Below are 27,543 nucleotides of genomic sequence, written 5' to 3' on the forward strand. Positions count from 1 at the left end.
GGCAGAAGCAATCGGGGTGACCCTGCGCCCCGTGGGAGGGACGTAGTTCAGTAGCCGGCAAAAGGATTTGCCAACAGATGGGTGGGTTGGGGTGAGGTTGCCCGGTGGGTAACGGGTCCTTTGCCTTCCCCACCTGCCCCAGCGCTCAGGCGATGCCCAGGCAACACCGGGCCCTGGGGACACCCCGCTGCAGCGGGTGGGTGCCGTGGGGCTGCGCTCGGGGGTTTCTGAGTGCAGGGCACAGACGAGGTGCTGGTGGCAACGGGGGCACGGGAGGAGCTGCCGGATGCCAGAGACGGTGTGTCCCGGCGGCGACGCTCCAGGGCAGGCAGTCCAGGTGACAACTGCCCGTCCCCAGGAGGGGGTTCTCCCCTGCCACCCCCCTTGTTCCCCGGGGCACTGAGCCCCTGCCAGGATCTCCCCTTCCCATGTCCTGCCCCACCTCCCCGCCCCGAGTCCCAGTGTGCCCCACCTTGTCCCGGCCCCCCTCCGGCCCCGGTGTCCCCCGATCTCCCCGGTGCCCCACTCTGCCCTTCCCCTGCCGCTCCCAGGCTGTCCCCCTGCCCAGTGTCCCCCCAGGGATCCCAGTGCCCCCTCCCAGCCCCAGTGCGTGTGTCCCCATGCTGTGCCTCCTCCACCGCGTCCCCTGCTGCCAGCACCACCACGAGCCCCAGCGCCCCCAGTGCCAGGACAGCCCCCCCGCCAGTGCTGCCCCCGGACCCAGACCCCTCCTAGCCCCGCCCCCGCCTCGCCGCCAATCAGACCGCAGTCTTCCAACTGGTCCCCGCCCCCTCCGCCTGTCAGTCACCGCTCCGCGCCCCACCTCCGCGCCCCGCCCGCGGCTCGGGCCGCAGCCGGGAGCCACGTCAGGCAGGGCGGGGCGGGGCGGGGCCGCGCCTGCGCAATGTGGCGGGCGGCGACGGCAGTGACAGGCTGGCAGGAAGGGGCGGGGAGCAGGAAGGGGCGGGCGGCGGCACCGGGACCGGCACCGGGACTGGGACTGGGACTGCTACGGGGCGGGAAGGGCCTCACCGAGGGGCCGCTCGGTAGCACCATGCTGAAGAAGTTCGACAAGAAGGACGAGGAGTCGGGTGAGGGAAGGCGGGGAGACCCGGGCTGTGAGGGGACACCCCCGGGGGAGCTGTGAGGGAACGCTCGGTACCAGCGCTGCAGCGGGGGCTGGCTGGTGTGCACAGGGGCGCGGTGGGAAGCACGGTGGAAGCGCTGGGGCAATCTGCTGCCGTCCTCCTCTCGCTGCTGCAGCCGGAGGCTGAGCCTGCTGCCTTGGCACAGCACTCGGAGGTTACCTGCCGCGTCCCCCGGCGCGGAGCCGGAGACTAAATGTCGAGCGGATTAGCCCCGTTCAGAGTCGCCCAACTCTCAAACGAGCTGCTAAAGCAGGGTAGAATCCCGTTTGTAGTTTCTGGCGCTTTTTCTGACACGCATGGTCTGCTCTTCCCACAAAACCGCTGCCAGCGTCAGTGGGCCTGAAAGGCTGAGAGCGCTGAAGAAACACGAAGTGATTGCTTGATGTTTCAAAACTTTAGGCCAGAGTCATGAGGAAGAGGCTGATATTTTATGTGGTGTGTATTTAAGGTGGAATCAAGGCTAGTTGTGTCAGTGTTTACTTTTATGGCTGTGCCTCATGGTATCTTTTTCATTTTCTTATGAAGCTTTCTACGCAGCTTGTTCTGCATAATAAGTCACTGCGTCCTGAAGCAAAGTGATTCAGCGTAGATCTTAGCGATTGCTCTGTGTGGCTGTGCTTGCTTTTTACTTTAATGTGCATTAAATGCTTTGCCCTTGTTTCCCTTGTCCAAAGCCTTCAGTGACATCTTGATAAGTGGAGAATTTAGTGAGGCAGCTGTTGGAGGGGAATCGCTCTTGGCTTTCATTTTTGGGGCTCTTCTTCATTTGCACCTGCTGCACGCTTCAAGGTATTGTGTTACAGCCAAGCTTGGCAGGACATCACTTCCTTGTATTATGATGCTGACTCTTGCTGATGTAGTTCATACCAGGAGCTCACAGAGGTCTCCTTTCTGGCACTGCTGCTTGTATGCTTCCCAACATTTTTTTCTTTGCTATTGCCTTTACTTCTCATCCTGTTGCTTCTATTTGAGATGAAGATTCCTAGGACTTACTGCACATGCCTTTCTCCTATGGATTGTGTATATGTCCAAAATGTATAGCCTGAGTGCTTGTTGTTCTCGGTCTTAGATGAAGCCTGAATTTCCAGGCCTCTTATACCCATTCTTTCCATGTAAAGGCTAACAAGACAGTCTTTTTGTTGAGATCAGTGTATCTGCTTAATTGGCTTCTGTTTCTTTGCTTTTCATGGATGGTTTAGGTAGCCTTGGATGAGCTGCTTCCACTGGCTCTCAGAAACGCACTTTGAGATGTTATTTTGGGCATAAAATTATTCTGAGATCCTTGCTTGGTCAGTGACTGTTTCTCTGCCAGTCAGTAAAAATTGTTGTTAGTCATCCAATACTAGGAGCCTTCTGAACACACAGCCTCTGCCTTTCTTGTGTCTGTTTCTCTGATAGAAAAATACTTTGACACAGGGTGCTGTGAGGACCAAGACCTCATGTGCAATATATTTCAAGATCTTTAGTGCTTATGAAAGATGAAAAGGTGATGTTCTGTTGCTGATGGCTGATTTAGGGATCATAGGCATGCAGGGCCATGGGGAATATTGTGCTGGTAGGAAGGTTTTTTGGAACACATTCACATGCTCGTACTAGAACCAGTTCATAGTTGTTCTAGAGATAATGTTTTTGTTCTTTCCCCATGTTTTCTTCTCTCCCCAACCCCACATAAATGTTCTGTGCTTTGTTTGGCCACCTGCTGCCTTTGCAAACTTCTCCTGAGCCAGAGGAGGGCAGTTTATGAACTGGGAAGGAGCCAGGGTGCAAATGTGTTTAAGACGTACTCTTGCAAAGGCTCCTGGTGCCAGAATAGGATGCTTTGGGCCCAGGAACTGTGCTTTCTAGCAGATCAAGCTTATTAAACATTAGAACAGCGCTGGAAATGGCTGTGTTTTGTCCTGGGGCCAGGCTGAACGTAGGTACTAATTAAAACCTGCTTATCAATAACTGGCAGCTTTTGAAAAGTTGCAGCTCACAAATGCTTAGGAGGCAAGCTAGTGGAGACCGTGCAGGATGATAGTGCTTTTCCGTCTGATTATTTCATTCTTAATTGGTGAGGGTTTTAATTATTTAATATGATTTATTCTATTAAGTGGAACAATGAAAGTTACTCTGTGTCCAGGCTCTCTAGTCTGCTGTCTTGTTCTCTTAATTAGTGATGGAGCCAAAAATACTTTACTGGTGGATTTCTGATTAGTTTATAAGGGAGAGATAAAGCACTCCTGACTCACCAGTCTGGCAAGTGATGCCTCTCTCTGTCTGAGCTTTTGTTTCTAGGCCTGTCTTATTGATGCTCTCACTGTCAGCAAGCTCCCAGGCCGGGGACTGGAAATAGGTCTGTGGGGATAATAGTGGAGCACAGTTACTTTACTGCTAATCAGTCCATCTAGGCTTGTGGCTAGTTACTTCTGGAGGGACTAACAAATTGAAGAATATCCTGTCTGCTCTGCCTTCCCTAACTGCTGTGAAGACATCCAATTAATATCATTTAAAAGAGGGAGCTCTGTTTGTGAAAAAGTTACCCAAAAATGCTCAGTCTGTTTTTAAAGTCTGGGCATGGTTAGAAAGTTGCTTTCACATAGCACTATCCCTGGAAAGACTTTTACTGTCTTTATTTTGCAGGTGGGGGTTCCAACCCATTCCAGCACCTGGAGAAGAGTGCAGTCTTGCAAGAGGTAAATACTACTTTGTGTACCCCTTTCTGGATAGAGTATCGCCCTCTCTTGAGTAGGTCACTGGAGAACTTCAGCAGGGAAGTGGGCGTTTGTTACAGTCCTGCTGGTTCTGAAAGAAATGGGCAACACTCCTGTTAGTTCTTATTTTATTATTGGAGGGAGGAAGGGAGAAGGTTGAAAAGGTCTCTGTAACAAATTAAAGACTGTGAACTATAAATAGTAATAAAATTAATAAATTTATCTGGGAAAGCTCACTCTAAAACGGAAAGGTTAGGAAATTGGCCTTGAGCACCCCAAATGTCTTATAGATGACAAAGTTAATGAGTAGGGTGTGAGTGTTTATTGAATAGTCTATGAATTTGCTCTGAAAAAGTGCCTTTCTGTTCAACAGCAGGTAAGCTGCTCCATCCCCAGACCCTGTTGGTTCAGTGTTATCTGTTTGCTTGCAATGTTTTGAATGGTGTTGGCTCCTGTTAGCCTCGCAGAGCTAGCATACATCTGTCAGAAGAGCAGTGTTTTAGCTAGCACACAATCCAGACTTGTGTGGGTGAAAGTGTGATGAGGATTTGGCCTTTAAACCTTAATTGCACTTGGATTTGTGATCCCTGGATGAGACTGTAAAACCAGCTGTTTAAAAGGGTTCCATGTTTAACAGGAATTGAGGGGAAGTCTGATCCAAAGTCATTAAGAATCTTGCCAACACGTGCAAAATGTATTGTTTGTATCGGTGGCCAAGACCAGACAGGATGGTGTTTGTGAGGGGGTGTTGGTGTCAGCATCCTTGTCTGTGCTTTGTTTCCAGGCACGAGTGTTTAATGAGACTCCCATAAACCCACGAAAATGTGCTCATATTCTCACCAAGATCCTGTATCTCATAAACCAGGTAAGGGAGAGAAAATTTATGCCTATACAGACGCACCTGCAGCACGCCCAAAGCTGGTTGTGATAAATGGGATTTCTTTCTTTCTTTCCAAACATCTTCTAGGGGGAGCACCTTGGTGTCATGGAAGCTACTGAATCCTTCTTTGCTATGACCAAGCTGTTTCAGTCCAATGACGTAAGTCTGCTTGTTGTTTTCTGTTGTATTTATCTGGTGGGACGAGTTGTCAACAGTGTCTTTTTCAGCCTTGAGATGTGCGTTTTTATACAATCAGCTTTTCCATCTTGCCTGGAGCTACTTGATCTGAGTGGGAAGAGGAGGATGAAAGTTTAGAAACAGAGATCAGCTTTCTAGCCCTTCCCAGACCTTGTAGCAGCTTAGCTGAAACATTCTCTGTTCTTGAGATGGAGATTCCTTCCTCTGAATTGCTGTTAAACTCCTGAGACGGTGCTAGGCACAGATCAAGCATATAATCATCTAGAATACACTACACTTTGTGCCCGGCATTAAAAGATCTTGCTTCCTGCTGAGAGTCAATGACTGTGTGTCCTGGAGAAGGCCAGGAATTTGTACCTACCCACAGCAGTAGTACTGTCACTAGTTGTTCCCCAAACCACAAGGCATTAAAATCATGAGACTGGTGTAGAAATCCCCAGACCCAGGAATATAAATTGCTTGCTTTCTTGCTTTTGAGGAAACAAGGTGCCTTCAGCTAATGATTTCAAGCTTTTCTCCTTGTTCATGTGAATGACAAGTGAAAGATGAAACTGTAGATCCAGCTAAATCTGGTCTCTCTGTGGCTTCACTCTTAAGATCGAGGGATTTAGAAGAGGAAGAGGTGTTTTGTTAATCAGTATGGGTTTTGTACATCTTTTACACTCAGGCACTGGGGTTCTCTGAAGGTATCAGGTTCTTGATCTTCACAATAAAATCATGGAAGCAGGGAAGACTGAGATCCCTTCCTATCCGGTATCCTCTCAACTGATGTCTGTCTTCCCTCTTTCCTTATCAGCCAACTCTTCGCAGGATGTGTTACCTGACTATCAAAGAGATGTCTTCTATTGCAGAAGATGTAATCATTGTTACTAGCAGGTCAGTCACTTCACTTTTCTTACTGCTATATTCATGTGTCCCATCCATCCTCTTGGAGATAACTGTAGCAGGATGAGGATAGAGAATGCCCTTGGTGAGGAGAATTTTTTCCTTTAAAAGAGGCCATTAAAATACAGACACTGAACTCCTAGTGCTGTATGTGAAATGTGCTGTGTCCCCATATCCCGTGCCCATGGGTGTTTGGGTTGTCTCTTTTGGTTACATGATATGGTAGCACTGCGCTTTTCTTTTCCCTTTCTGCAAAAGGCTGTTTCATTAACTCCTGCTTTCCTGTCTGAATGCCTTGAAGCTTTTTGAAGATTTCTGGCATAAATCCCAAGGCTTTCAGCAGGTAGACGTGGATTTATGGCTCCCATAGCAGCACAGGATGTGACTTCACCAGGGAACAAAATTCCCTCTGTGAGTAATTCCTGAATTGCTGATCATCCCACTGAAAGGCCAGTGTGGTATGAGGAGACAGGAGCCTGAGGGAATAAGTTCTGCTGAGGGCCGAGGCCATGCAGCAGGTGGAAGCCAGACCCAAGTGCTGTGATGTGATGAATTCCCATCCCCTCATAGATCATCTCACACTGACCAGGACCCTGGGGAAAGGTCAGGAATGAGCATTAAGTAAGGAAGGCAAATGCCTCAGGGATATGTGTGTGTGCTCCAGCCTCAGTTGGTGATCGGGAGCCCGTACAGCCTGCTGATGGCTTGGAACCTGAGTTCCGAGATCTTCTCCTCCTGCCTTCCCACCCCAGTGGGACTTGCCTGAGACCTGCAGTTGCTGCTTGGCATTCAGCTGTGATGCTGGCTGCTTGCTGCTCTGTGTGCTCTGTGCGTGCACGTGAGAGCTGCTCACTCAGGAGTGCAGTACTGAGAGCTTCCTGTTTTTAACCAGCTTAACCAAAGACATGACTGGGAAGGACGACAATTACCGAGGCCCCGCTGTGAGAGCGCTCTGTCAAATCACTGATGTAAGTATGGCTTTTCCCTTGGGGCAGTCCTAGGCCCTTCACCTTTCCCATCCCACCTTCCACTCTGCTCTTCATGCCTTTGCATCTCCCCTTTCATGCTCCTAACGGCTTTTCCATATCAGCTGTTTCCTTCTCCCTGCAGAGTACCATGTTGCAGGCCATCGAGCGCTATATGAAGCAGGCAATTGTTGACAAAGTGCCAAGTGTATCCAGCTCTGCTCTGGTGTCCTCCTTGGTATGTAGTCCCTGCAGGGTGGGCCTGAGGGATAGTCAAGCTGGGAAGCAGTCATCTGTGGTGGGACTGGACATCTTGGGAATTACAGGGTTCCATTGTTGCTACTCCCCTCTTTGTGAACTGAGGGACTGGTGCTGACTTTGTGGGAGATCATCGACCTTTTGAGGCTGCAGCCATCATGGCCACGTCTCCAGATGCTGATCCCTTGCTCTTCTATAAGTTGCTGCTGCCAGCACCCTCATGGGGAAGGCTTGTTGCTTCTTAATATGAGCTCTGATTCCTCAGACTTCCTCCGTCCTTCTCTCACGGGTTGTCTGTGGCTTTGTCTCCCCCCAGCACCTGCTGAAGACCAGTTACGACGTGGTAAAACGCTGGGTGAATGAGGCTCAGGAGGCAGCTTCCAGTGACAATATCATGGTACAGGTAGGAAACCCAACGCCAACACAGGGAACAGCAAGCAGCAGCTGGGAGTGGAAGCTGCAAGAGCTCACCCAGGCACCTCTGGGCAACAGAGGAGATAAAAGTGGAAAGAACACGCCATGGGTTTGTGACAGTCTCTTTCCCTGCACAGTATCATGCTCTGGGCTTGCTCTACCATGTGCGGAAGAATGACCGCCTGGCAGTCAACAAGATGCTCAGCAAGTTCACACGCCATGGCCTCAAGTCACCGTTTGCCTACTGCATGATGATTCGAGTAGCCAGCAAGCTGCTGGAGGAAGAGGCTGGCAGGTGAGGGGGGTCCTTTGCCCTGCTGGAAGAATTTGTTCAGGTCTTGCTTCCATCTCCTCTTGCAGACTCACTTGCCATCTCATGAGGGCAATTATTTCTGTCTTTGAAGAGCAGTATGCAGGTTCTACCCTTTTATTGTTGGATAAAAGGCAGCGGAGAAAATACAGGATGCTTTCATGGTTGTTATGAGATGGCTTCTGTGAGTCTTGTTTGTGTGCTTGCACATCAGATACTTTCTTGTTTCTCTGGACTGTGGTGCATAGCTGTTCTTTATTGAGATATTTTACTTCATTTTCTCTGTCTTCTGTAATGATTTTGGGCTACCGTGCATGCAGTGTGGATAAGACTTGTGGTGTGTACAGTCTCCTCTCGGTGCGTGAAGGCTGAGGGAGATTCCCTTTGGCCTGTAAGGCAGACAGTGTCTTCTCAGAAGGCAACCTGACTCCCAGCCCACGCATGCTGGAAGTACGGTATAATGACCAGTGCAAAATCTGGGGACGGTGGATTTATGGCCACTTCTACATTTCCACAGGCTACAGGATCTGCTTGTTTCTGCTGCCAGATTCTGCATTTCTGTTAGCACTTTTGTTTTAATCCATTCTTGTGGTTTTTGTCCCTTAGCCGTGATAGCCCCCTGTTTGATTTCATCGAGAGCTGCCTGAGAAACAAGCACGAGATGGTGGTCTATGAAGCTGCTTCTGCCATCGTTAACCTGCCCAACTGCACTGCCAAAGAGCTGGCTCCGGCTGTCTCGGGTAAATGGCGAGGGGACTCTGGGCCTGCAGTGGTGACACCTGCTGATTACCCCAAGAAACAAGGACTTTGTGTAGTTTCAGGCTTGTAATGCTGCTGTACCCTTTGTTGCTTTATGCTGCTGCTGAGAGTCTGTGGTGTGTGTGAATAGCTTTGCTGCTGTAAAGGTATTTACCTGTTATGTTTGAGTGTGGGTTACTGGTGGGGTCTTTTTTTCTGGGTAAGAGCTAGTAGTCAGCAGGGTTGTGTGGCAAAGGGGACAACAGGGAGGGAGGAAGGAAGCTGGTAAACTCACAGTTGCTTCTCAAGCATGCTTCTAGTTGTCTTGTGCTTGCAGCCATCTCTTCATTGCAGCTCGTGCTTTAGGTATGAAACTCTTCTCAGTAATAGGTTGCCTAAGCATCTACCTTTGTTGGTTTTCCCACTTTGCAGTTTTGCAGCTGTTCTGCAGCTCCCCAAAAGCAGCACTGAGGTATGCAGCCGTCCGCACCCTCAACAAGGTAGGAGCTGGTCTCTTGGGAGCTGTAATAGTTTCTCATGTGCAGGGAGGTGCAGACTTCAGAAGAGAAAGGGGGCAAGAGTATGTGATAATTTTGTATGAATAACCTCTATGCTGGGCTACAGCCTTACATTTCATTGCCGTCTGAGTGGAATAAAACCTCAAAGAACACTTTACAGAAGGGGGAAAAAAAAAAAGCAATCATGTTCACAGGTCTTACATGTTACTGCTTTCCCTTCTGAGCTTCCTGTGGAGAAGGAGCTCCTTGTAAAATAAAAAACCTTGATGCTGTTTCTTGCCTGCTCTGTGGCAGTCTGCTCCAGCTTTTCCCTTGACCTTGTCAACTCTAAAAAGAAAAAGACAGAATGGCAGTGTCTGGTAACTGCTGTACTTCCACTCACACAGTTGTTCTGCACAGCTATGCTTGATGACTTTTTGGTGGGAGTTCATAGCTTTCTTTGCAGAATCTGAATCTTAATGTATAGAGGAGAATGAGAGAGTTAAAAATAGTAAAATATTGTTTATTACTACTGCTTCTCTTCCAGCAAGAGATGCAATTCTGCAGGAAGAAAGAACTTGTCACTTTAACTTCAGATGAGTTATTTCTCTAAGATGACCCTTGTGTACAGTCTGCAGCATTTATTTTTATAGGAAGGAGCAAGAGCTTATAGAGACTTAGGGGTTTTTTGCCAGCTGGGCCTTTTGTGTATGTTCAGTGATTTCCACTCTTCTATCTGTGCTCTAGGTGGCCATGAAGCACCCGTCTGCTGTGACTGCCTGTAATCTAGACCTGGAGAACCTTGTGACAGATTCTAACCGCAGCATAGCCACCCTGGCCATCACCACACTGCTGAAAACCGGCAGTGAGAGCAGCATCGACCGGCTCATGAAGCAGATCTCCTCTTTCATGTCAGAAATCTCAGATGAGTTCAAAGTAAGGAAGTGGGAGGAGGAGGGACATGGAGGTTCCTGAAGAAACCCCTTGGTCTTTGTCCATGTTTGTGTGTGCACTCTGAAACCTGCAGTTTCCAGCAGCTGGGCTGCAACATATTTGTAGGGGAAAAAAAAGAATATGAGGCTATCATCCTAAACCATGCCTCAGTTGTACAGCACCCACAGCTGCAGTCACATGCTCTCTTCTGGGGAGAAGCCCTTTGAGAATTAAAACTCTTTTTCTTCTTTCCAGTGGGTGTGGGCTTTTTGCTAGGGGCTGGCCAGTGCACAAAGATCAATCTCTTCCAATTCCTAGGGTTGTACCTCCCGGAACTACATTTGTTGGATAAGCAAAATCAAAACCATAGTTTTCAGACTAGGGACCAGCACAAAATTGACACAATTCAACTATTTTTTCCTGCCTGGTGGGACAGAATGCTTTTTTTACTTGCCCCCCTTTTCTTCCAGGTTGTCGTGGTGCAGGCCATCAATGCGTTGTGTCAGAAGTACCCTCGCAAACACGCTGTCCTCATGAACTTTCTCTTCACTATGCTTCGGGAAGAGGTAAGTTTGCAGGACAACTACTTTGTGCTCCTTGTTTGTATGCATGAACTGCAGGACTGCATGGTGGCCCCTGTGAGAGTCAAGCTTTTGCTGATAATGCTGTGCAATAAAAGCTTCTCTCTAAAAGGCTCACAGTTTAACTGGCAGAAATGGTCAGCTGTGCACAATAGTTATACTGCCAGGCATATTTTGAATGTGGTTTTCATTCTTTGATTTTTCTGGGGGTTTATTAAGTCTCAAAGCAAATGCAGGCAACAGCAGATCTGTTGGCAGTCCATGTGTGTTTCACATTTGAATCGGCTTTCTTTTATACTTTGACAGCAAATTCCAAGAAGTTTTGTACACAAAGATTCAGTAACAACCTATTTATTGATGACACAAACCGGCTTTTCTTCTGTTCTCTGTGCTGTGGCAGTGAAGGGATCAGGAATACCTATAACCATTCTCTGCATTCAGTCAGACATAGAATTGCAGAAGCACAGCTCTACAGAGGTTTGCTGAGGCCATTTCTAAATGAGTTAACATGCCTGCAATGCAGCTGGCACCACTACTTGCTCTGACATTGCTTTCTGCCAACTACAGCCTCTCATTTAGGAACAAACCAGAGCCTCCCATTTTGCTCCTGTGAAAAAATGGACCACTCTCCTTTCCCAGATTTTCTGTGGGTGGATGGTATCATTTTGAATCTGGTTTTGTAGTTCAAACCATACAGTTTTACAGCTTTTTTTAATCCAAAGTACCTCCAGAAAGATCCCCCAAATGCCCAGCACTGTGCATGTAATTGGTGGAGGATAGTGTGCGGTTTAATCCCTTAGTGTGTGTTGAGGACACTAGTAAATCATGTCTGAAGATAACCAGGCATTAACGGCGTGTCAGATTATGGGGTGTGCCTGGGGAGGTATTGATTGCCTGCCTTCCCACGCTAATGGGGCTATTTGCTGGGTCCTGCTGTGACAGATATGATCCTTAATATATTTCTCTTGTGATTCATCCTCAGATGTCTGGTGCGAAAGGGGAGAGGGTTGGGTTTTTTTCTCCTCCCATACGGCTGTTTTTATGCACTAATTCTAGCAGCAGAGAATTTTGAAGGAAATGTAGACCCTTCAGGCTGATGGATTCTTTCACTCTCTTTAGGACTTGGGTTTTTTCTTCACTGCAGCCACTCTGAAGGGAGCTGGCAAGCGAGCTTGAATATTAGCTGGTCCTCTGGGTGTAAAGAAGGTCAAAAATGAGGGCAGCATTACTGTCCTCCTCCTTTCAAGCACAGATTAAAAGCACCGGGTGTGAGTGACCTTTTCGAAGGAAAATTTTTTTTTTTTTTCCCCCTGTCTGGCTAGTTCAGAGTCTCTAAAATACTTTGAGATTTCCAGCTGAGCAGTTCCATTTGCTCCCTAGGGCGGCTTTGAATACAAGCGAGCCATTGTGGACTGCATCATCAGCATCATTGAGGAGAACTCGGAGAGCAAAGAGACAGGCCTGTCTCACCTCTGCGAATTCATTGAGGACTGCGAGTTCACTGTACTGGCCACTCGTATCCTCCACCTCTTGGGGCAGGAAGGGCCCAAAACCAATAACCCCTCCAAATACATTCGCTTCATCTACAACAGGGTTGTCCTGGAGCATGAAGAAGTCCGGGCAGGTAAGAGACAGACCTGGAAAGCTGTCTGCTCTGTGACAGATCTGTATGAACACCTATGCTTTTGAGGATTGTGATTTGCTCTAGTCCTGAGCAGATCTCTTTACACAGCAAAGATCCTGCAGTAGTATTGATGGAAGAGGTGGCGAGCAGAGAAATGGGGAGGGAGCTGCAGTGGTGCTGACACTAGACAGAGGAGGTTTGCAGGCACTTCACTGTAATACGTCTGCATCTTTCTAGTCACAGTAATGCTTCATACTAGTGCTGCTCTCTGTGATGTGGCATTTGAACAGGGCCAGGAAGTGGAGGAGACTTCAGGTGATTGCTTTGCTTTGTAATTCTGTTTTCATGATTTGTGTTACAGGTGCTGTGAGTGCCCTTGCCAAGTTTGGAGCTCAGAATGAAGAGATGTTACCTAGTATCTTGGTGTTACTGAAAAGGTGAGTTGTACCTCAGAGTTCCTCAACATCCTGAGTGAAAGCCCCTGTTCACTTGAGAGCTTGTTAGCACCCCAATGCATGTCTAGTCTCTTCTAGCTGTAGATCTCAGAATGTGCAGTGGGTACCTGGGATCCTGTGATGGGATCACCACTGCATTCAGCTCTCTGGAGTAGATGTGAGAAGCCAAATGTGGTGGATGATTGCTTGTCTAATACAATTACTAGTAGATTGCCGGTTGTCTTCTATGGTGTGTTCTCTCTGGTCCTGGAAGGTGGCTTAGTCACCTGGATTCATTTGCGTGGACTCTGCTGCCTTGCCTAGAGGCAAGTTTTCCACTTTCTTCTCAGGTGTGTGATGGATGATGACAACGAAGTGAGAGACAGAGCCACCTTCTACCTGAATGTTCTGGAGCAGAAGCAGAAAGCCCTCAATGCAGGCTACATCCTGAATGGTAATGCAGGAAGTCCTCAAAACAAGTCTGCACCTCCTTCCTGGTTTAACAAGTGACAAAGCTGGCATTATTTGTGGTTTCAGTGACTCGTTCCTTCTGTCCCTAGGTTTGACCGTGTCCATCCCTGGCCTGGAGAGGGCTCTGCATCAGTACACCCTGGAGCCTTCTGAGAAACCCTTTGACTTGAAATCTGTTCCTTTGGCAACAGCTCCTATTGTGGAGCAAAGAGCAGGTGAGAAACAGTCCCCTGAATGCTGGTCCAGACCGCTAAAAATTCCCCAGCAGCTCCAGCCCTCGGACAGTAGACTGCATTGGGCGTGTTGGGAAGTGCTGAGCTCCATCCTATTTGAATTTTGTGTGATTACATCTTCTGTAAAGACTAAGGCCAGCAATCTGGTTGCTCCCACATTAGAGTTTCAGTTTAGTCCAACTGCTAATAGTAGTAGTAGTTGGTGATCCTCATTGGAGCTGCTGCATTTCCACAGGTGTTTAGGAAGCTAAATAATGGGTGTCTAGTCCATAGCAAGATGTGAAATGAGCTCCCTTCCTTTCCTTAATCAAATCCCTCTCCAGACAATCTATTCTGATATAGTTACTTCTTACTCTTCACCTTCAAATATTTTGTTTCTTTTTCTTCTTCTGCAGAAAATGCCCCTGTTGCTGTAGCCAAACAGCCAGAGAAAGTGGCAGCAACACGGCAAGAAATATTCCAAGGTAAACTGATGCAAGGCCTCTCCTATGCCTGTGTGTGAGAACAAAATAGCCACCTCTTGTTGAGCCTGCCTAGTCCCTCTGGCTTTCTCCCATCTCCTTTCAGAGAGTGACACCGGCTCCCAGCTTTAAGTCTGCTGTTCACTCCTGGGGAGTGGGGGTGCCTGCAGTCTTGTTCTTTCTAGCGTGCAAGAGATGTGGGCAAAGGATGACTCTGCCTTTAATTTTAAAAGTCCCTAGTGAATGTTTATGGATGTTTGATGGATGGTTCATTGCTGCTGCAGCTTCTGGCAGCTTAAATGAGGGCTTTGAAACTTAACACCTTCCTGTAGGCTGGGAAGGCGAAGGCAATGGTTTCTATGTCCTCTGTTTCAGAGCAACTGGGGGCAATCCCAGAGTTTCGGGGACTGGGCCCGCTCTTCAAGTCTTCACCAGAGCCTGTTGCCTTGACAGAGCTGGAAACGGAGTATGTGGTTCGTTGCACGAAGCACACGTTTGTCAGCCACATGGTGTTCCAGGTGGGTAGCTATGGCATGTGGTGCTGAAAGAGGATTGAAAAATAAGCTCCTACCAGTTAAAAGCTCCGCTGGGAAGAAATAGCTCAGAGATATCTGTGTTCAAAGTACATCACTGCAATGAGAAAACCTTAGTTTCTCATCCTGGGCAGCAGAGCCCCAGAAAAAATTAATTGGGGAGCATGTGTGTGGCTGAACAATGCTTACACGTACAGTCAAAATAAATCAGACAAGCACTAGGTGGGGCTGCTCTCACTGAGCTGTTGGCAAGGGCAGCTGGTTCTTTCCTCAGGGTCCCCACGCGCATGGTTTGGGCTAAAAAGAATGAAGCTTTATCTGCTGAAAAGGGAACCCAAGAAAGGGACTTGATGGGGGAGAGCTCTTCATCCCCTACACTTTGTTTTAGCCTGTGTAGTACAAGTGCTTCTTTCTGTACATCTTGGCTTTGGCTGTACTGCCCTGCTGCTACATGTGCAATGTTAGGTTCAATGTGCCAGCATCTTTGCCTGGGCCTCAGGGAGCTGAAGGCACGGCAAGTCCTATGCTAGCTTGTGAGCAGCAGTGTTTTGTCCTTAGCCAGCTCCTTCCTCGAAAGCTCAGAACTGCTTACACAGCCCTCATAGGGGTTGATCTTTGTTTCTGTTGTCCATCCACTAGATGCAATTGTTAAGTGACTTGTCATTGCAGCAGGAATGAAGTCTAATCAGCAATTTTAGACTTGCTGAAACAATCAAGCTTGCTGAAACTTGCTCAAACTACCCCTAGTTTGAGCCGTGCAAAGGATCATCTTTCCATCTGTTGTGGGGTGCTGTGTCCCTGTAGCATCAAGTGAGAAGATGTAGGCAACACCGTACTTGCATTTCCATACAGCAAAGAGTTAACCTGGGAATTACCATCCTGGGAGGAAGGATGAAGTACATCTAGAGGAAACAGTGCCTGTTTCAGTTCACCAGTTAGTATGGAAGAAGTTGACACATCCCTGCCCTCACTGAATTTGTGCTCCTGCCTGGGTTGCAGAGGGCAAGCATTGCATAACTGTGTGCTGGTTCATTTTAAGTGGGGGGGGGGGGGGGAAATAAAGTTTGATGGAGCACTGGAGTCCTCTGCAGGGTTTTAGTTTCTCCCCAAAGCATTTAAATGAATACTTTTTAGTCATAGTTGCTCTGTGACTAAACTGGAACACGTGAACCCTGTAACTAGCCAGCTGATAACGAGATGCACTGTTGAAACACAAGGGGCTAGGGGTTCACCATGCTCCCACTCTGCCTAAAGTGAAGCTGCTATTAGATCTATAGCAAGCAGCTTCAAGCTGTTGCTCCTTTCTGCTTCTCTGTTTAGTTTGACTGCACAAACACCCTGAACGATCAGATCCTGGAGAATGTCACGGTGCAGATGGAGCCAACAGAGGGGTATGAGGTCATTGGCTACGTACCTGCCAAAACCCTGGTGTACAACCAGCCGGGTACGTGCTACACGCTGGTGGCACTGTCTGAAGAGGATCCGACAGCAGGTAAACAGTTTGCTCTCTGTGTTTTCCTGACATCCCCCAAATTAACCGTACCGTATTGCTCGCCCCCACACATTCTACCTTGCATCCTAGCCAGATATGTATAGCCTGTGTGTGGGTGCAGCCCTGAGTGATGCTGAGCATGACTTCTTTTTGCTGTTTGGGGGCTGTCGGGTCTCCCTTCTCCTCTCCTGGTTCCCTTGTGCTGTAGCATTGTCGAGTCAGGCTATGAGAGTTGACGGATGAGCATTCAGCTCTCTGCTGAGCAATCTCCTGTGCACCCTGGCATGTCCATTACCCTGTCTGTTCTCTGTGTTAATATGTGGGGGGAGGCTGGTACTTGTAAAATGCTGTGAGTGCCCAGATGCTCTGAGTAGCAAAGGGGTATTTCATACAAAACACTAGAATTTCAGGGATGTCTCTTTGAACTGAACATCCCCTCATTTGTTGTTGTCCAGAACATGAACCAGGCCTTACCTGTGCTTTGTTCTCCCTGATTTGTGTTCTAGGACTGCTCACCTGTGTGTGTTGCTGCTGTTCACCCAGCAGTGCCCATCTTCTTAGGGATGAGTCATTGCTTCCTCTCCCAGCCGAGTGGTATTAATCAGCTGCTGTGTTGCAGTGCAAGGCAGTTTCATTTCAGAGGCGCTTGAACCAATCCCTAGATAAGGATCTTGCCTCTTCACAAGGTGCTGGTGGGACATGTTTAGTTAGTATTCCCAGCACAACTTGAGGTTCATCAGTATTAGCACTTGATCTGAGGATTATGATCTTCTACAACTATCATGAGCCTGTCTTTATAATATTAAGGCTAGTAAACAGTGATAAATAACTATCCTGTCCTTGAGAGACAGAGACTGTTGGAGTGCCCTCTCTAGGTTAGCGGCTCAGGCTGTGCTGCTGACAGTGAGGGGGAGAACCCAGCTGCCCCAAGTTACCCAGCCCTGTTCTGCTGCAGAGGATTGCAGATCTGCTGGTAACATGAGCTTTGCCTTTGCCTCCCCTGCCTCCAGTGGCCTGTACCTTCAGCTGCATGATGAAGTTCACCGTCAAGGACTGCGATCCGAACACGGGTGAGACAGACGACGAGGGTTACGAGGATGAGTATGTGGTAAGGAGCTGGATGTGCACCTGGTCACAGAAACCGCTGTCATTTTGAGGGTTTTTGTGATCTGTACTCAGATCCCTGCAAACTATGGTGTGACCATGGACACTGATGTGGGCAGCATCTTGTGAAGAGGGGGTTCTTGCTGTCTCTGTGGTGTCTGTCCCAGGAAGCAAGATGTGGGTTTGCAGAGCTTGCTCTGTCATTACTCATTTGGAGTATCCTCCTGTCACTCTCAAGGCAGTTCCCTAACTGTGTGGGATAACCTGTGTTTTGGGAGGCCATGGTGTGTCCTCTAGGCTTGGCTGCCTGTGCCCAATGGGCAGTTTTGTGGAGATAGAGGGCCATTGGCCATCTTTTCTTCTCCATGAGTTGCTCTCCGTGGTGGCACGGTTAATTGCCTAGTGGCCTGCCTGATACAGGGAGATTGCTGCCCTTGTTCTTGCTCTGGAGAAAGCAGGGCTTTTTCCTGCTCAGCACCGAGACTGATGAAAGCGCCGATGCTGAAGAAGCACCTCTCTTCCGGGTTCTGCCATTTCCAGGCAGGCTGTTTTACCACACAGGAAGAAGCTGAGCTTTTGCTTGGTCAGAAACTATGACTGGCTTAGAGGGTGGTGTTTACCCTCCAGAGAGGAAGGGATGTTGTGATACAACCTCAGCTTGCCCTGTTAGCTCCAGAGGCTGTCTTCTATGCATTGCCTGTCACTGCTGTGCATCTGATTAGAGACACTGCTGTGCAGTGAGTCACTCAGGACACAGCGTGCTCCCAGAAGGAGTGGGGAGGGATTCTCCCAGTGGAACGTGCAAGGTTAACCCCCCTCTCTGCTTCTCACCAGTCACCATGGCGTTTGAGTGATATTTGAACAAACTCTTCCATGTGTTTCAACAAGAATCAGGAGGAGATTCTTTCCTGCAGCGATTGCTGAAATGGATTCAGGCTGGTGTCCAGCCAGCTCTGACACTGACTGCTTTTTGGTACATGCTCTGGAGGGACAAACCTGGTTCTGCCTTGCACAGATGTAGTCACAACAGCAGTTCAGCTAACCTGGCGCACAGCGTTAGGTGATAGCACGCATCTGGCAGTGTCTCACTGTGCCAGCCTACAAAACAATAGGCCAGAAAGGCAAAACAGAAGCTTATGTGCATTCCAGGGAAGCAAATGCTTAAGTAATTTTAGGTTTTGTTTTGCCCTCTGTGTTGGACACTTGTTCAGGGCTTTGATCAGAGAACTGCACTCAGAATGGGAACATGCCTTGGACTGCACTCAGAATGGGAACATGCCTTGTAAACCCTAGAAATGGCATGACCAGTGGCTTTCCCAGGCCGAGCAGTTACTCAACCACACATTTGCTCGAGCAAACTAGGGCTTGCTCTGACATTATTCATGAGTGGAAGTGGAGGCCGTCTCCTACATTCACCTGATCTCAGGGAATCCAGTCTAAATCTCACTCTCCTTAGAGCAGGGTTAGGAACAACCATGTTTCACTTAAACCTCTTCTACCATCAGCTTGAAGACCTGGAGGTAACAGTGGCTGATCACATCCAGCGAGTTCTGAAGCCAAACTTTGGAGCAGCCTGGGATGAAGTGGGTGATGAGTATGAAAAGGAAGAGACCTTTACTTTATCTGCTATTAAAACCCTTGAAGGTAAGGGGGTGCCTGAGCCCAGCAGAGCTCTTAACATGTCTCTCCTTCCAGCAGGCAAAGTCCAGAGGTGCAGCCAGGTTCATGTTAAATCGCTCACAGAAAGGCTAATGGGGCAAAATCCTTCACAAGTAATTTCACCACAGCTGTTAAATGTGGAGCTACAGTTACTGTGATAAATTAGTTCAGGTTTCAAAAAAACAAATGAATGTTCCGGACCCTGTGGAGACCAGCTTGGATTGTGGGAGGCAAGTGAACGTCTTCCTTTGTGCTCTCACTCTACCCTCCCAAGCAGACAGACCATGGTTCAGCTATGAGCTCCCACTTGTCTTCTGTGAAAGGAGGAGATGCTTTGACCTTAAAACTCAAAACAAATAAAAAAGATGCAAAGAGCAGAAGACATAAGGTTAGTGGGCAGGCTTGTGGTGTAAGCCCTCTTCTCTTTCATCATGTATTAAAGACTCCGTTTGTTCCTGAGAAGCCTGTAAAAACTCAGTTCTTTTGATGGCTTAGAAGGGTGTCCTTGTCCCATAGCCATCTCTGTGCTTCCTTGCACAGCACCTTGGGCTTGAAATGCTCTCCCTGAGGCCTTTTCAGCTTCCTCCTGAAGACCTGTGTCTTCTGCAAGATGTCTCCTTCCTTCTGCATCTGTCCCCAGAGAAGCAAGCAGGCTGTCAGGGCTGTGCAGTTAGCATGCAGCCAGCTGCACACTCCTACTTCCGTTGTCTGACTCATTCGCCCTCCTGTTTCTGATACACCTTTGCTGCATCTGATAACGGAACGGCTGTGTGGCGGTGGATTTTTTCTGTGTTGTCTTTGCCTCCCTGGTGGCCTCCAAAAGCACAACACTGGCCAATGCTGTGTGCCCCTCAGGACAAGCAAGATGAACCCTAATGTGCAAGGAGGACTGGTCACCTTTAGATGCTCTTTGTATGTTCCTGTCAAGACACCTGTGATGCGGAGCCTGCTTTATTTTTTCTTAACAGAGGCAGTTAGTAATATCGTGAAGTTCCTGGGGATGCAGCCCTGTGAACGATCGGATAAAGTGCCAGATAACAAGAACTCTCACACACTGTACCTGGCAGGTGAGGTGTGGGGTGAGGTGTCTGCTTGAGGAGCAGCTCTTTGGGAGGTCACACAGAGCTGCCTGTTGAAAATCAGGGCAGGAGTTTGATGGAGCCCTCTGAGCTCTTGGGAGGATTTGGAGGCTTGTCCCTGCCCTGGTTTGTCTCCACAAGCATAGAGCAGCTGGTGTTGGGATCGGGGAGGGTGCTGTAGTGGGGGGATGTGGGGATCAGCCCCAAGCTCAGCTGGGGGGAATTTGCTGTCTTCATGATCTGTGGCATCCTGGTTTGGAGTGAACCTGTGGGGGAAAGTACAGCACAGCAAAATGGATGTTACTGGACTTCTTAAAGGAGTGCCTGGACCTCTTCTCAGCTAGAGTTTATTGTAAACTTTGCTTTCATGAGTTTTACAGTAGCGAGAGTCCCAGGTGCATTATAATGAAAGAGAAATGTGCTGCTCGAGGGTCTCTCCTGGCCCAGTGCTGGGGATCTGACATTACATATGGGAAGCCTGCCCTTTCCAAGAGGTAGCATTCATTTTTAAGCTTGCAGGGGAGTACTCACTCCTTCCTCCTGCTCTGCCTTCCAGGTGTGTTCCGGGGTGGCCACGACCTCCTGGTACGGTCTCGTCTTGTCCTGACCGACACCGTGACGATGCAGGTCACCGCCCGCAGTGGAGAGGAGCTCCCCGTGGATGTCATCATGGCCTCTGTCGGATAAAGCGCCTTTTCCGGGGCTGTCCTGACACCGAGCCCCCATGGGCAATGCTTCTTTCTCTGGCAGCAGAATAGGGATCACATTCACTACAGCAGCTTTTGTGTTCTCTGCAGTGCAGCTGTATTTAGGGCTCCATCTATAAAATAACGATGTTTTTAAGGTCTGATTTTATGAAATGCTTTGTCCCTGCAGTGGAGGGTGTCACAGCCGCTGCCTACTTTCTGTCGCGGTGGCAGCGGGGGGAGGAGAGGCGACACCAGACCGTGACAGCCGCTCCATGTCCTTTTTATGTTGTTCAAATAAAACCGTCTCGTAGCTCTTCTGGCTTGTTTCACGGGGAGGGAAGGGCGCTGCGGCGGGCCGGGGCCAGCCCTGTCTCCGCCCCTGCCCGGCCCCGCTCTGCCCGCCGCCGCCTCCCCGGTGGGGCGGAGCCCTCGGCCGGCCCCGTCCCACCGCCCTGCCGGGGCGGGCGGTCCGCAGAGCCGGGCGGGCGGCGGGATGTGCGGGCGGACGGCGTGTTCCCTGGGGGCCGAGAACCTCCGCCGGGCCTGCGCCTACCGCGACCGGCTGGGCCAGCGGCGGCAGCCCGAGTGGATCCAGGCGGAGAGGTACCGGCCCTCGTACAACAAGGGCCCGCAGTCCCGCGGCCCGGTGCTGCTCTCCCGGCGGCACCTCCAGCAGGTACCTCCCTCCTCTCGCTTTGCAAACCCAAACAAGGGCGCCGGGGCCTCATCCTGCCTGCCGCAGCGGCCCTTTGCGTCGGGTGCCTGCTTGCTGCTCTGCAAAAATCTGCACGGCTGCTGCGTATCCTGTGGGTTAAATTCGAGGTGGGAAGGGGGTTGTGCCTCACGGGGTGGTGCGGTACCCAGCCTGAGTTGTAACGGCTTGTCTGGCTTCTCTTTTTGCTCAGCGTATGTGGCAGGCATTGAATTTTCTAATTGCGAAGATGTCTCTTCTTGTTAGTGTTTACATGTTCCTAAGGAGGGTTGGGAATCGGTGCCATACTTCCAGCATAGTGTTATGTTTTCTGCAAAAACTCATATATAAATGATTAATTGTGGTAGAATTTCCCCCCCAAATGTCTATCATTGCTCTGCTGGTTTTATTCTGCTTTTCTGAGGCTTTATTTCATTTCATAACGCTGCTGAATACATCCAGGTTGCATCGGTAGGGGAGAATAGAGAAGAAAAAAAAAAATCTCAACTTAGAGCTGCAAAATAACCGTACACCTGTGGTGACCGTTATCCTGGCTAATTTAAGCCTCACCAGACCTTCCTCAGACAACCTGAGCAGCCTGTACAACCGTTTGTGCATCTCATTTGGTTTCTGCGTAAGAGGGTGCCCAGCGAACTGCTGCTCTTTGGTGTTGAGCAGGGTGAAGCTGGGCGCACTGGGTTGGGACACCCCGGTCTGGGCTCCCTGCACTCTTCCTCCCGTGGCCGGCAGGGCGGCAAAAGGGGCCGCTGCGCTGCACGGCCGTTAACGGCCCAAGGGATGGGGCGAACCCCACCTCGGCAGGGTCACTTCGGAGTGCCGCGGGCGATGCCGTTGGGTATCCTTCATACCCCCTTTCCTGCCTTGGGGTCCCACAGCCCCCTGAGCAGCTGATCAACTGATGGAGCAGAGGAATGCGGGGCTGGGAGCGTGATGCAGGTCACAGGCAGACACCTGCTCAGTGGTCTGTCTCTGTTCGAGTTGTTGGGACACAGGTGTGGTGTCAGGTGCCCTTTTTTTGCCTGTCCTGATCTGTGGGAGGCTCTGGAAGACTTCACAAAACTGGGCACACACATGTCCCTATATATATATAGATCTGCACCTACTCTAGATGTATATACCTACTGCCGTTCTTTGGGAGCGAGCGCCCCCAGGGCCTTGCTCTCCCCAGCTGGGTGCTGCCCGGGGTGGCAGCTGTGGGCAGAAAGCGAGAGCGAGCTGGGGGAGAAGTGAAAGCCACAAGCCGTTTCCATTGTCCAAGCGGAGACGATATGCAAAGCGCAAGGAGTGAAAGTGAACCAGGTCAGCAGAAATCACGTTATTAAAATGAAGGTGAGGCTTATGCCCTTTGGGACGCTTGCTGTAAAGAGGGAAGTTTTGGGGACCTTAACACCAGCCTGACGTGACTGTTTGCTTAAGAGCTGGAGAGCTCACGTGTCCAGCACTTCCCATTGAAGAACTGCGTTCATTCCTCCAGAGTCATTGGGCCAGCCTTGCTGAGACATTTATTAGTTATTTATTCCTGCAAAATATTCTTGTGCTTTCTACTGAAGATTAATTCTTATAGGAAAGCCATTAAGAATGTGCAAAAGGGTTATAATTAGTGGCTATTTCTGCATGGCTTGTGAGTGGTATCCCCACAAAACAGCAGCGCCAGATTTGGTGCTGGGGGGGCTGTGAGCCCCAGCTCAGCTCTCGGCAGAAGCGCCGGCCCGTCCCCCCCTTGCAGGGGGAGAAGCTGCTTCCGCAGGGCTCTGCGAAGCCCCTCTGTCAAGCTGTGGGGATGCTCGTGGTCCCTGCGACATGGCTCTGACCTGAGTTGTCTCTCTGTGTCGTTCAAAAGGATGCCGACTCTTCCGAGCGAGTCCTCATGGACATGCGCTGGGGCCTCATTCCCTCCTGGTTCAAAAAGGACGACCCCTCCAAAATGCAGTTTAATACCTCCAACTGCCGCAGCGATACCATGCTGAAGAAGTCCTCCTACAAGGTGAGCTGCTGCTGTCTTTGTGTCCAGCTTGAGGAGATCTTGCAGTTGGCAAAACCATCTCCCTAGCGAGTACCGGTCACCGTTTGCCTGCTGCACAGGGGAGTAAGTCCCTGTACTGCCGAGCTGGTGGATTTCATTAAAATAGAACTGAAAAGGTTGTTGCTAGTGAAGCTCATCTTTCATCGCAGCACTGGTGGTGGCGTTTGTGCATCTCGCAGGGCAGTTTAGGGGAGCCCCGAGAGGAAGGGAGCTGGCTGGGTGGTCCCAGGAGCCCGTGTCCTCCCTCGCAGGCTGCCCCAGGCTGCTGTTCACAGCTCGCTTGTGCTTTCTCTCCCCCAGGGTGCTCTCCTCAAGGGCAAGCGCTGCGTGGTCCTGGCAGATGGCTTCTACGAGTGGCAGCAGTGCAGTGGGGGGAAGCAGCCGTATTTCATTTACTTCCCCCAGACCAAGGACGCCATGGTACGGAGTCCCTTGCCGTGTCTGAACGCTCCCACCCAACCCTGAGCCCCTGCTCCCTCCAGCTGCCCTGGGAAAAGCCCCCTTCCCTCCAGCTCTGCCCGTCTCAGGGGATCTCTGTTTCCTAGGGGGGCTCCGTTCCATGGTGGGCTCAGCACTCTGGCATCTCTCTGTGGCTGGCGGTCCCTGCCGCTGCAGTCCCCTGGCTGTAAACGGTGCCGCAGCATCCCCACCGTCACGCTCGCTGCTCCCCATGTGCTGGATATTTGCATGGGTGGGCAACGTGTCTCACAGGGGACTGGGCTGGGAGTTTCGGTACCTCTTTCCTTTGGCTGAGCCACCAGCTGGGATGTTCAGAAGGGGAGGAGGGTGCTGACTTACCTGTGGGAAGATGAGGCTCCCAGTACCTCTCCTGGAGTTACTTCAAATTAGTAGAAGGGCTCCTGGAAAGTCCTCAAAATAGTTCAGTTCATGATTCAGATCTGAGTCGTTGACCTGCCACGGCACTGGCAATCCGTGATGCTTCGGCTGCCCATGGGTCGGCACTGACCAGGGCGATGGGGCCTCTCCCCTGCAGGCCGAGGGGAAGGAGGGAGATGAGGAATGGAGAGGATGGAGGTTGCTCACCATGGCTGGGATTTTTGACTGCTGGGAACCACCGGCGGGAGGAGAAATGCTGTACACTTACACCATCATCACTGTGGATGCTTCCAAGGACGTGAGCTTCATCCATCACAGGCAAGTGAGAGCGGAAAAGGGGGCTGCAGGTCGGTGGGGGGGTGAGGGAGGAAAGCTGAGCCTTTAAACACCAGTCTGGCAGCATGCAGGCAGGGAGTCCTGCCTCCTCGTGATGCCGTCGGAGAAAAGCACTACAACATTACCGGCTCGTTTTGGGTCACCAGCTCATGCCCTCTCCATAAATCATCATCCTTATGCCCTGGCGGGTGGCAGCTGGAGTTGGATCGCTCTCTGCCTGACCAGGGCCTGGCAGTCAGCCCTTCTGCCTCTTTCAGCAAAGCAGCTACCTGGACGAAGCAAATGTATGCTCTGCCTTGTGGAAGAGCATCCTGCTGTGTCAGTTTTCCCCATTTTCCCCCCGAATTGCCAGCTCCCTGCTAGCTTACCAGCCTGTGCTACATCAGCACTGGGCTTTGGCTCTGACTGTCTTGTCCCCTAGGATGCCGGCCATCCTGGATGGGGACGAGGCCATCAGGAAATGGCTGGACTTTGCTGAAGTGCCGACCCAAGAAGCGGTTAAACTCATCCAGCCCACAGAGAACATCGTTTTCCACCCAGTGTCCACCTTTGTGAACAGCGTCCGCAACAACACGCCCGAGTGTCTTGTACCCATTGAGCTGGGAGGCAAGAAAGTGAGTACTGGTGGGGGCTTGGCAGGGGAGAGCTTGGCCACGGCGGCGTCCCTGAGCAGGGACAGGGCTGCCAGGCTGCAGGAGGGGCGGCAGCAGGCAGCGTCGGCAGGGCGTGCCTGTGCTTGATGCTGGAGTGCGGAGTCCTGAACGGATTCCCTTTCCTCCGCTTCCAGAAATAAACTGTCACCCTGTGCCAGTATTTCTCTGCCAAATGAGGCAAATTCCATGTGAAATGGGCCTTGGAACAAGCCTGTTCCCAGCAGCCCAGGGAACCTCCTGCAGATGTGCCTGATTGCAGGCAGGGCCATTGCTCCAGCCTCCGCATCTCGCTGTGGACCGGCTCTCGCAGTCTGCTGCCTGTCTCGCCGTGCTTCTGACTTCTCTCACGCTGTCTTTTTTCTCTCCAGGAGGTCAAAGCCACCCCAAGCAGCAAAACGATGCTGGGCTGGTTACAAAACTCCCAGGAGGGCTCTCCCCAGAAGAAAGAGAATGATTTGCCCAGGTGGACAAGTCAGTTCATCCACAGCCCTTCGCCCAAGAAAACCAGCGCAGATATCCTGCAGCAGTGGCTGGGGAAGGAGGGAGAGCCGGCTGCGAAGAAGCGCAAGGCTTAGGCACCAGCTGGGATGGCTGGCCATCCTTTTCCCTCCTGATTTTCCTAAGCAGAATGATGAATGTTTTTTTGGAAGGCTTTGCAGACTGGTGTTTTGATTCTCCCAGCCTCTCAGGTGTTGATTCGATGCTCTGAGTTGTTGTCTCTGTTCTTCGTGTCTTGTTAAAGGTTGGTGTTTGTCTTTAAATGTTTTGGCTTTGTCTTGTGCTGATGGGAGTGAATATAACCTGCTGGCCTCCCTCCCTACCAGTCACTCGTGCCGAGCAAAGATAAAGCCCTGAGAAGCATCTCAGCCTGCCAGGGACGAGTAGCTTCTGCCTTTTTTTTCGTGTCTCCTTCTGTTCTTTTCTATTCCCTTTTTTTTTTTTTTTATTAAACCAATACCTCTTTTCCATTTAATTCCACATTGATTCTGTACAAATTCCTTTCTAATACTCTTGCCCTCAAAAGATGGCTGCAGTACAGAGGAACATGCAATAAATACTAGGAGAAAACCTCAGGCTGGGAAGATCTGCCAGAGTCATCCTCCTCTGCACCAGCGTTGCCACGTGCATTCATGGTTCCTAAACAGGGAGATGTTTAAGCGGCGCCTGGGAGGAACTGGACTTTGCTTGGGTTTCCCTGCGGGCAGCGGGGTGGGACAGCATGTCTTGGTCACGTTGTCTGTACAGTCATTTTGTTAATGGGATTGGAAGACTTGGAGAGGATTTTCTTGATCTGTGGAGGGATGCGCTCTGCCTTGTTCATAAAGGTCATTCATTAGAGCCCAGATAACCAAAGTGCCATTACAGATCAGCCCAGGGCAGTTGTTTTTGAGGTCAGGGATTTTGTAAACAGAGCCAGATGTTACAGACCAAAAGCCTTACATAGTGGGACCCTTGCTGGAAAGCAACAATAAAATGGGATTAACTGGTTGACTGTGCAGTGCCCTTGTCCGTGTGCGTGTCTGTGTCCCCCTTGCCCACCTGTTTTGCAGGCAGAGCCTGTATCTCCTCTCCATCTGCTGAGGGGGGGACCAGCTACCTGCTGCTGAGCTCTCAGGGTAGTGGCAGGGCCATGTTGCTGGAGCATTTCCATTTGCCAGTGGAAAATATTCCCTGAGGATTTGTTCTGGGGCTCCTCTCCAATGATCTGTCCCTGGGAAGGGACAGCAGAGCTGAGGCAGGATTTGCAGGGTGGGCAGCTGGGGCAACGGGAGCGCTCTTGGAGCCAAATCTGTCTGTGAATCCCTCGTGTGCCACGGCGGCGGCTGAGCCCAGAAGGTCTCCTGGCTTATGGGAAGCTAGGGTGGGATTAGGATTTCCAGCCAGAAAGCCTGTTGCTACCTGGCTCCTCATCACTCCCACGGTGGCTTGAGGCAAGAGAGCTGCTACATTAGCAGCTTCTGGCAGAATTAATGGTCTTCAGGTGCTGGGGCTGTCACCTCGGTGCCTATCGTTCAGGAGCCTTAAGGGAGGTTTCTCTCTCTGCCTGGCCATTGCTCCTCCAGGGTGAGCAGCTCAGCTAACTGCAGATCAGGCTTTTCCAAAGGTCACTGGCTCATCTCAGATTCATTTCAGGTCTCCAGTTGTTGTGGAGGGAGTGAAAATGGGAGTGAAGATGCTGAGCATGAGTGGGGGATGCTCACCTTTCCCTGCTCTGGGGAACGTTATCCTTCCCTCAGGGAGGCGGGGGCGATGCAGAGACACAGCGTACAGATTATCTCCCTCCAGGCTGTAAGCACCAGTGGCATCATCGCTGAAAAGCCATGCTGAGGGTTTAATGAGGAGGTGTTCTTGCTGAACTACACCACCTTTAAACTGGAGCCTGGCTGTTTGCCCAACGCTGTTTGCAGCGGTTGCTCCTACCTGGTGAGGAGATGACCGCACTCAACCTGGCATGACCTGGCCCCAAAAGCTGGCTTGGGAGCAACTTTCCTCTTTGATGCATGATGCTCTGGCGGGGAGGGCAGCGCTCGCTCCGGGCAGGGGGGATCCTCCGGGGGGGAAACCCTTCGATAGAGGGGAGTTCTCTCTCCCGGAGCATTCTCCGCGCCCGCAGGCCCTGGCACCCTCCCGGGAGAGGCATACCGCCGGCCGAGGAGGGGGCTATGGGATGTGGGGGAACGCTGGCTGCGGCCAGGCTTGGCC

General features: G+C 50.6%; 2 protein-coding genes across 3 annotated transcripts; both read left to right on the forward strand.

Annotated features, from left to right (window-relative positions):
* Positions 1 to 909: 909 nt before the first annotated feature.
* On the forward strand, positions 910 to 20,592 carry COPG1 (coat protein complex I subunit gamma 1). Of its 2 annotated transcripts, XM_075762092.1 has the most exons (25): positions 949 to 1,091; positions 1,823 to 1,937; positions 3,771 to 3,823; positions 4,626 to 4,706; positions 4,809 to 4,880; positions 5,716 to 5,795; positions 6,697 to 6,772; positions 6,915 to 7,007; positions 7,344 to 7,430; positions 7,579 to 7,736; positions 8,358 to 8,491; positions 8,922 to 8,989; positions 9,734 to 9,922; positions 10,390 to 10,485; positions 11,881 to 12,124; positions 12,486 to 12,561; positions 12,909 to 13,012; positions 13,119 to 13,244; positions 13,658 to 13,726; positions 14,099 to 14,241; positions 15,577 to 15,748; positions 16,759 to 16,856; positions 18,358 to 18,496; positions 19,480 to 19,578; positions 20,147 to 20,592. In XM_075762092.1, exons 5-25 carry the CDS (start codon positions 4,827 to 4,829, stop codon positions 20,275 to 20,277), a joined length of 2,436 nt encoding a protein of 811 aa, XP_075618207.1. In that variant the 5' UTR covers positions 949 to 1,091; positions 1,823 to 1,937; positions 3,771 to 3,823; positions 4,626 to 4,706; positions 4,809 to 4,826; the 3' UTR covers positions 20,278 to 20,592. The 2 variants fall into 2 exon arrangements, with proteins under 2 accessions (XP_010295987.1, XP_075618207.1); XM_010297685.2 differs by lacking the exon at positions 1,823 to 1,937 and having other exon boundaries at positions 910 to 1,091.
* HMCES (5-hydroxymethylcytosine binding, ES cell specific) lies at positions 20,583 to 26,338 on the forward strand. The gene is made up of 6 exons (XM_010300408.2): positions 20,583 to 20,955; positions 22,832 to 22,975; positions 23,315 to 23,434; positions 24,009 to 24,169; positions 24,609 to 24,801; positions 25,209 to 26,338. Exons 1-6 carry the CDS (start codon positions 20,773 to 20,775, stop codon positions 25,413 to 25,415), a joined length of 1,008 nt encoding a protein of 335 aa, XP_010298710.2. The 5' UTR covers positions 20,583 to 20,772; the 3' UTR covers positions 25,416 to 26,338.
* Positions 26,339 to 27,543: the final 1,205 nt, after the last annotated feature.

Source organism: Balearica regulorum, chromosome 10 (assembly GCF_011004875.1).
Source record: "Balearica regulorum gibbericeps isolate bBalReg1 chromosome 10, bBalReg1.pri, whole genome shotgun sequence".
Classification (NCBI taxonomy): domain Eukaryota; kingdom Metazoa; phylum Chordata; class Aves; order Gruiformes; family Gruidae; genus Balearica; species Balearica regulorum.

What these genes read in the sequence shown, in the direction of transcription:
- HMCES (XM_010300408.2), top strand. Translation starts at nt 20,773, where the DNA reads ATGTGCGGGCGGACGGCGTGTTCCCTGGGGGCCGAGAACCTCCGCCGG. An exon ending in CCCGGCGGCACCTCCAGCAG is followed by an intron (nt 20,956 to 22,831) that starts GTACCTCCCTCC and finishes GTCGTTCAAAAG; the next exon opens with GATGCCGACTCTTCCGAGCG. An exon ending in GTGAGCTTCATCCATCACAG is followed by an intron (nt 24,170 to 24,608) that starts GCAAGTGAGAGC and finishes CTTGTCCCCTAG; the next exon opens with GATGCCGGCCATCCTGGATG.
- COPG1 (XM_010297685.2), top strand. Translation starts at nt 1,055, where the DNA reads ATGCTGAAGAAGTTCGACAAGAAGGACGAGGAGTCGG. An exon ending in CCGTCCGCACCCTCAACAAG is followed by an intron (nt 8,990 to 9,733) that starts GTAGGAGCTGGT and finishes TCTGTGCTCTAG; the next exon opens with GTGGCCATGAAGCACCCGTC. An exon ending in TGCAGGCTACATCCTGAATG is followed by an intron (nt 13,013 to 13,118) that starts GTAATGCAGGAA and finishes TTCTGTCCCTAG; the next exon opens with GTTTGACCGTGTCCATCCCT.